The sequence below is a fragment of the Silene latifolia genome, chromosome 9, assembly GCF_048544455.1.
Source record: "Silene latifolia isolate original U9 population chromosome 9, ASM4854445v1, whole genome shotgun sequence".
NCBI classification, from domain to species: Eukaryota; Viridiplantae; Streptophyta; class Magnoliopsida; order Caryophyllales; family Caryophyllaceae; genus Silene; species Silene latifolia.
Window position 1 is genome coordinate 64971981 of NC_133534.1, and position 9513 is coordinate 64981493.

Here is a 9513-nt window from a genome sequence, read left to right on the forward strand (position 1 = left end):
TGAAACAACACAACACCAACCGATTACCATAATCAATCAACCACACTAACACTACAATCAACACAACAACCGACACACTAAACAACCGACTGTTTCTGAGTAGGCGAACCTACCTTTAGCTAACTGCAGCGATGCCTTGATCAATCATATGACATCAACCAAGCAAGCAAAACCCCTATACAAACAGTACAAACACCTATTACCATCGCTACCACCCTACAAGAAACAACAACGACAAAGATGATGATGATGACATACCTACTCATCGCATATCGGCGTCAAGACCGCTACCCGACTCAAGCAACCTATCCCCAAGGCACAAGCATCCTCAAAAGCTCCCATGGAAGGAATTATGATGAAGGAAATGAGGTAGGGCGACATCTAGGTCTGAAGGAAGGAGGCGGAAATGATTTGCGATTCTATCAAAACATGATTATAAACCCTTGCTGAAAAGACGCTACTCAATCGAGTAACCAACTCACTCGATCAGTGGCTCCTACTCGATCGAGTACCCAAGCTACTCGATCGAGTAGCCTCGACTAGATCGAGCACCACTCATCTCAAGGTCTATCACAACACGAGACACCGCTTGTACGAATTCCCAAAGGCTACAACACGCCTCTAAGGTCGGTCAACGTCGGTCAACGGGTCCCTAAAAGGACGGGTATTACAGAGATAACCTTCAGATCATTATTGAAAATAATCTTAAGTTGTGCCGGGTTCGTTTTCGTGTCACATGTAAACGGGTCACGAATCTTTTAACCAAAACCCGTGTTAGAGAATTAGGGTTTAGGCTAGACGGCTATCGTCTAGGGTTTAGTCTATTAGTCTTTCATTATATAAAGACGCATGTATTGAATCAGAAACAGATCATTCAATACAATTATTTCACTACTACAGATACAGGCTATAACAACGGTCAAAAACCGTTGTTATATAAAAAAGCGGACGTTGTTAAAGCGTCCGTTGTAGAAGGTTTTAACAACGGTTGGTTTACTTAAGGAAACCGTTGTTAAAACTATTAACCACGGTTTTATGTATAAAAAACCGTTGTGGAAAGTGTGACTCAATTTTGGGGGGAAAGTTATAACAACGGGTTGTAATATACAAAACCGTTGTTATAACTAAAGACAACGGGTTGTTTTAAAATAACCGTTGTTGTTTGTTCTTAAAAAAAAAAAAAAAAAAAAATTAAATATTACTAGATGCATGCATAATTACGGCCTGTTAGAATTCCAATGCATGCATTATTACTGACATTCACTGTACATATGAACGGATAATATGGAATGAGAAGGGTTAGTAATAGGATTTGAAGCAGCATTATTGAGAGAGATGATGATGATTATGGCACAACTTCCTAACATATATATTAATTAAAAAGCAATTAACTCAACCCACACATTGCTTAGTATAAATACATTGCATATCTCAACTAACATTTCCATTATCTCATATATTCATCTCCAAACTCTAACTGTTAAAACAAACTCTACTTAATCTTTCAAATCAAACTCAAAAAACTCTAAGAAAATGAATGATTTCATCCTAAAGACTCTTACCATGATCGAGAACAACAACAACTTCATCCGCCGGTTCCTCCATATTGAGGAAAGTTTCAGGAGCTACCTTGCGGAAGCTCGATCCGCACTGAAGCACGCCAAAGAAGATGGCTTGACGGAGCAAAGAAAGCAGCGATTGCGGCTATATGACGATATAGCAATGGCTGAACGGAACCTCCAAATAGCCAAGGAGGAGAGGATGGATACGATAGAGCACAATAAGATCCTCCATGAAAATATAAGAATTGCATTTTTACATATGTAATTTTTTTTTTTTAATTTATGTATTTATAAATATATATATATATATATATATATATTAATTATGTTTATCTTACTTCTTCATCTTGCTTCTTCATTGTTTTAGTAACTAATTATGCGAACAATACTTAAACAAATAACATAATGGTCGATAAAAACACATATATGCAAAAGAAATAAATAGAAAAAGAAAATAATGACGATGACAAAGGATTGGCGAGATTTACCGATAAATACGAACGTAATAGACGATGAAATCACAATGACGGCGAGAAGATAAAGCGACGATGAGAAAGAGAGAAATAGAGAAAGAGAGAAAGAGAGTGTGTATGTGTTTTGTGTTTGTTTGTCTGCTGTGTTTGTGTTTGTGTATTAAGGGTTGTGTTTTGTGGCTGCAGCAGACTTCTGTTTGTGTGGTTTATAGTATGGAAGGTATTGACAACGGTTATTAAACAACAACCGTTGTGAAATATGTTTTAACAACGGTTGTAAAAAACACCCGTTGTTGAATAAGTTTTAACAACGGGTTTCAAAAATAACCGTTGTAATTACTTTTCACTAACTTTGCGCCAATTTTGCGCCAAATTATTAACAACGGTTGTGCATGTGTGACCCGTTGTTAAAACTAATAACAACGGTTTTTATAACCATACCCGTTGTAATTTATTTTAGTAAAATTCGCGCCATACATTCTACAACGTCTATTGTGATTTTCGTGAATAATCGTTGTTAAAGGGGCGTTGTAGTTGCCTAAATTTGTAGTAGTGTTTTCTTATGAAATATATATATCTCTCACCTAGAATTCTACATGGTATCAGAACCTCTTTTTTGAAGACTCTAGAAATCGTTTCCGCATTCTTACCGGTGGGTGACCGGAAAACTATACACCCACCGGTAGGATACTCAATAAAAAAACACAAATTAAATAATAATAATAATAATAATAATAATAATAATAATAATAATAATAAAGAAAATGTCATCCCCAAAATGGTCTACGACAGTAATAGCTTTAAGGATTCTAAGGCTAGTTGTTTTGCTACCCAAATAATTGCCTAACATCCATGATCCCCGAATTGCTGCAACAAATCCAAAAACAAAGAAATAATTTCTTTCTTTTTCTTTGAAATTTGATTAGTCATCTTTTACTTCGTTTAAGGTGGTATTTTAATTATTTATTTGGAGTTCGAAAAGTTTAACGTTCTCCAAATCTTAACATTGACAGATAATTTTCCGTTTTACCGATATTTGCCAGGTTCGATTAGTGTTCCTGCAAATTAACTCATATTCAACAAGTCCGAAAAACGTAATGTTCTTGTTCGAAGAAAATTTCTAACGAGTCTTATGCTCGTTTATCTTGCCACCTTGCGAAATGAAGACGGATAATGAAGATGGAGAAGATGAAGATCGAAGATTTTTATTTTCTATTTTGTGCAAACTCATGTAAATTTTAGCAAATTTTCATGAGTTTGAGTGGGATGTTAGAGAATTAGGGTTTGGGCTACGACGTCTATAGTCTAGGGTTTAGTCTATTAGTCTTTCATTATATAAAGACACATGTATTGAATCAGAAACAGATCATTCAATACAATTATTCTCTTATGAAATATATACCTCCCTCCTAGAATTCTACAACCCGACCCATTCAAATCTCGTGTCGTGTTCGTATCGACCCATATACATAAATGAGTCATTAAGTCTCTCTTAAACTCGTTAATTTCGTGTCGGGTTTATGTGATGAAAGATCAAGAAAAATTATGAATAATTCAGCAAATAGGTCATTCGTGTCGTGTTTGTGTTTAGAGAGCTCAACCCAAACCCGACCAAAATAAATCCCGTGTCGTATTCACGTCGACCCACTTACATAAATGAGTCATTAAACCTCAACCCAAATACGCTAATTTCCTGTCGGGTTCGTCATGTCATTAATTCGTCGAATCTAGTATCTCTAAATAACTTGAAAATAGCAACCTGAAAATCACCCGAATGCAACTCGAATTCTTGCAATTCTAAAAGTCACCCGATCCGAACCGTGAAGAATCACATGCTGGTCTTCAACATTGGAGAAAGAGAGAAGTGTAATTTTCTTTATAAGACAAGGAAGTACTCCACCCATCGCCAATTAGTTTTGGGATAGAAGTCTAGAACCTCGTTCGACTTGTAAAGTAAATGCTCTCTCCTCTTTTTTGAAAGAAGATACTCTACTCTCTCCTTTCGATAGGCACGACACAGGCTCATGTGCGTATCTAATTCGAACTAATTTCAATCCAAACCCAACCCGATTGACAAGTGAGGTCTTAAAATACCCTTGTTACACAACACACACGACAAAAGCAAGGCAATTTACACGGGGAAAAATTAGTCATTGTTACAATAAAAACATCCCAAAACCAAATGGACGATATCTCCAAACACCAAAGTACCAAACACCAAGTCACCAAACACCTAAATTTAGAGGTTACAAAATTAATGTAAGAGAATGTCCTATACTACTGGGCTAAACCTAAAATATACTTGTACAAATCAAAGTTACAAAACGTCGGAGCTGAAGCTAACTACACAAATTGTAAGAAATCTAATCCAAATTAAAACCCAATCAAAGAGAACAGTAACAAAATTATTAGCTGCAATCTTTATCTCTAGTCTCTATCGAAATGAGTGGAATCTGTGATACAAACATTAACCAAGGGACGTGCTAAATCCCGCACACAATCATAATGTTGAAGCTTGCAATAACTGAATAAGATTATCTTACGCCTTCATCTGGACGATTCCTAAGAAGCATAAAGTAACCCAAAACAGCACAAAGAGCAGCCACAAAATTCCCTTCTTTAATCAAGATCTTGATTAAAATCCCAGAAATCTCAGCCGTCAATTTCTTACCTTCAACAACAAGATCCCTTCTACTTTTACCAAAGAAAGCTAAAAGTACCAAAATGGTAATCCATGTTACAACCATAGCCGGCATCGCAACCGCAAACGCAGCCGCCATCGACATCACCCCGAATACCAATCCCAGCATCACCGCTGCGTATACAACCATAGCAGGCGATGTAGCTGAGGATACACTGGTCTTGTGCCATGTAAGGATTGTTTGAAGTAGATTCCATGAAAAATAGAAGATTATACCATATACTAGTATAAATACAGCTACCCATGTCCTCCTTTTCGACCCTATTCTTATCAGTAACTTGTGCTTTTGGTTTATTACTTGTTCTTCTTCTTCTTCTTGTTGATGGGCTTCCATTAATTCGTGGGGGGTTTGATTTTATTGGTGTTTTGGTGTTGAAATTTGGAAAGAGAGTAATAATTTTTGAAAGATTTAATTGAGAAATGAAATCGGGAAAAAGATAGTGCTAGGATGAACAACCTTCCCTTTTCTTTTAAGACACTACTTTTTTATTTGGGGGTTTTAAACTAGAACTAGTTTTGTGACCCGTGAGAATCACGGGTTTGATTATTTTTGTTCTTTTATTTTTGCGGTATCGTTTATGGATGTGTTATTCAACTTGTTTGTCTTCTTGCTTATTATCTTGGAGATATGTTGGTAGGATACTTAAGCAAGGCAACAGATAGGGTCCTGACACAGTTCCCGAGGGTAAGATATATTATAGCTAGGGGGTTGGAAATTTATGATATGAGAGTAGTTGGAACTTGTTGGAAATCGCAAACTCTGTATTGAGCAATGACACCAAAACCCATGAATACTTCATTTAAGAGAACATATGAATGTCTGTTTTCTACGATTTGAAAAATTTGGTGTTGCAAATAAATCCTAAATTAAATGGGAAATTGTATTGTCTTGCTTATGTTTCATCGTGAAAGACTTTAAACAACTTATTCTCAAAGCCAGAAGCAAAAGTCAACACAAATTATGTGAAAAAGTAAAATTGCATTCAAATAATGGAATATTAAGTTTTGCAAACCGCTTTCTTATTTTCTTTATGGTCCTCATTGTTTTTGTTTTTTTTTTTGGTTGTTGTGTTAATCATCATTTGGTCCCATTGTTTCTATTCTCTCGCTTTTTGTCACGGTGTTTGGATTTCTCTCGGATTTTTGCGCGCTTGGTTTTGTCATGATCGTTATTGATTCACTCAACATTAACGACTTTTGGTATTCTAGTACTTGATATATTGTTTTTAGTGTTGTTTTGGTGCGTTCTAAGAACCCTGGTCCAATTTTTATCCGGCAAAAAAAACAAAACGTTGGACACTTGGACATCTAATTCTATTCATTATTACACAACGTATTCTAATGAAAAAAGAAATGTAAAATAAAGTAAACATGTAAAATATCAAAATGAATGGATAGTAATGATATCTTATAACTGAATTTTACATATTATCTTTAGTAAATTAGAGACGATATGAATTATACGTAGAAAGCGCTCTGTTAAAATACAACTTGTGTTTGTCTTACTAATTAGGCTAAAATTACAAGTTTATTTTCTTAAATGCAATGAAGTTTGTTAAACTTTTTCAGCAAATACATTTACAATTCTTGTCGATTCGTCAGTCTTCCAACATCTTTCTTGTAAATTCAATTGATTTCAAACGTATTGGCAAGAATATTATTGAAATGATTTTTGTATAACGAAAGATCTAAGTGATATACTTAAACCATTAGAAAGGAGTTGATGACTTGTAACTTATACAAATAAAATTTTGAATAAATACGCATTCAATAAGTTTTAAAATAAATTTTATGTGAGCAATATTTGAGAGGATACACGAGAAAATGTATCTGTTCAACAATGACATCATTCTAGTTTCATTTTTATATCTCTTGTTAATTAGAGACATCTCTATATCTCTTGTTGTTGATGAACTTTTATGTGAGGAGTTTTAACGTCTATCTCAATGAATTCCAAAGAAATAAGGATACACGATTTGTATTATTATAGTTCTTCCATTTTTTTTTTAATTATCACCTCATTTGCTTGTGCGCAATAATTCATATTAAGAAAAGACAAAAACCAACACTACTACAAATCCAGGCAACTACAACGCCCCTTTAACAACGTTTATGCACGAAAATCACAATAGACGTTGTAGAATGTATGGCGCGATTTTTACTAAACTTAATTACAACGGGTATGGTTATATAACCGTTGTTATACGTTTTAACAACAGGTCAAATTTGCACAACCGTTGTTAATAATTTGGCGCAAAATTGGCGCAAAGTTAGTGAAAAGTAATCACAACGGGTATTTTTAAACCCGTTGTTAAAACTTATTTAACAACGGTTGTTGTTTTACAACCGTTGTTAAAACTTATTTAACAACGGTTGTTGTTTAACAACCGTTGTCAATACTTTCCATACTATAAACCACACAAACACAGATCAGATCAGCTACAGCCACAAAACACATACATAACCTAACACAAACACAAACACGGACAAACACAAACACAAACACAAAAAACACACTTTCTCATCGTCTCTTTCTCTCTTTCTCATCGTCGCTTTATCATCTCGCCGTCCTTTGTTGGTTTCATCGTCTCTTACTTTCTCTAATTATCGGGTAAATCTCGCCGTCCTTTGTTGGTTTCATCGTCTTTCATCGTCATTATTTTCTTTTTTTTAATTATTTCATTTGCATGTATGCATGATGGGTTTTTATCGATCATTATTATGTTATTATTCGCTTAATTAGCTCGTAAAACAAATTAAATAAAATAAAACAAAGAAGAAGCAAGATGATAGAGAGAATGCATGATAAACTTAATTAATAATTCATATATATATATATATATATATATATATATATATATATATATATATATATATATATATATATATATAAATACATAAATTAAAAAAAGAATTACATTTCTAAAAATGCAATTCTTATATTTTCATAGAGAGTCTTATTCTCTTCTATGATATCCCTCCTCTCCTCCTTAGCTATTTGGAGGTTTCGTTCGCCAGATTGCTATATCGTCATATAGCCGCAACAACTGCTGCTCTGTCAAGCCATTTCTTTTGGCGTCCTTGAGTGCGGCTTGAGCATCCACAAGATAGCTCCTAAAACTGTCCTCGATGTGGAGCAACCGGCGGATGAAGTTGTTGTTGTTCTCGGTCATAGTAAGAGTTTTAAGGATGTAATCGTTCATTTTGTTGATGAACTTTGGAGTTGTTTGAAAGATTAATTAGGGGTTGGAGATTGTTTTAGCAGTTAGGGTTTGAAGATAGTGAGATAATGGAATGGTGGTTGAGATAATGTATGTATTTATACTAAGTAATGTGTCCTTTGAGTTGTTTTTTAATTAATATAATATATGCATGTTTAGGAAGTTGTGCCATAATCATCATATCTCCCTGCTTCAAATATTATGTAAACCCTTCTCATTCCATATATTGTCCATTCATATGCAGGGATGGCAGTAATAATGCATGCATCAGAATTATAACGGGCCCCGTAATCATTGTTGTCAGAATCGCGATTCGATCCAACGATTCTACGATTTTACGATTCAAAAATGCTTGTCCGATCCTGGATCCTACGATTCTATCCTACTTGTCGAATCTTACGATCCTATTAATTTGAAAATTTCTAGAGATGGGATCATAATACGATCCTACGATTTTACGATCCTATGATCCGATTCCATAATAAAAAAATTAATATATATATTTATATAATGACACCGTAAAAGCCAAATTTCGTGTAAGTTGTTCATACAATGATACTAAAATCATTAATTACCAATATTTTATGAATAAATATTAATAAATAAGTGTTTTGATTTTCAATTATATGTTTTTACCAAATAAAAAATTATATTTAGTGAGTTTGTAGAATCTTGCGATTCTACGTTCCGATTCTACCGATTCGATCCTACCCTCCCCATCGATCCAAAGTAGAATCCCGATCCTGACATCATTGCCCGTAATTATGCATGCATCTAGTAATATTTAATTTAATTTTTTTTTATTTTGTAAAAACAAACAACAATGGTTATGTAGAAACAACCCGTTGTCTTTAGTTATAACAACGGTTCTTTGTAAAGTAACCGTTGTTATAACTTTCCCACCAAAATTGAGTCATACTTTCCACAACGGCTTTTTATACTTAAAACCGTTGTTAATAGTTTTAACAACGGGTTGCTTAAGAAAACTAACCGTTGTTAAAACCTTTTACAACGAACGCTTTAACAACGTCCGCTATTTTATATAACAACGGTTTTTAACCGTTGTTATAGCCTGTATCTGTAGTAGTGCAATTGAAAATAAATGGAAAAAGTTTGCATTTGGTAAAAGCACATCCCAAAGTAAAAATAAAAGAAAAATGGGTGATAATATAAAAATGGACAAAAAAGAGAAGTGGGGTGATAATTAAAAAATATTCGTAACAATTGATTTATGAGAAAAGAAAAATATATACAAATTATTATAAAAAACTAAACATTTCTCGAACTAAACATTTCTCGAAGAAATATTGAGAGTGTTAGAAGAAAATATTTGATGGAAAAAAATGATTTAAACGCTTGAAAACATTCAAAGTTGGAACAATGGATTGGAGAATGATCATCGGATTCCAACCAAAAACCATGCAAAATATTTACCTTGATCCGCATTATAAGATCTAATTATATCCTTGGAGCATATATAATTCAACACTTCCATTAAGACATTTGATTTATAATCTGTTAGTCGACTAAGATATTTGATTTATAACCTGCTTGAC

General features: G+C 34.0%; 1 protein-coding gene across 1 annotated transcript; it reads right to left on the reverse strand.

Annotated features, from left to right (window-relative positions):
- Window positions 1–4165: 4165 nt before the first annotated feature.
- LOC141599876 (uncharacterized) lies at window positions 4166–5307 on the reverse strand. The gene has a single exon (XM_074420004.1). It carries the CDS (start codon window positions 5068–5070, stop codon window positions 4570–4572), a length of 501 nt encoding a protein of 166 aa, XP_074276105.1. The 5' UTR covers window positions 5071–5307; the 3' UTR covers window positions 4166–4569.
- Window positions 5308–9513: the final 4206 nt, after the last annotated feature.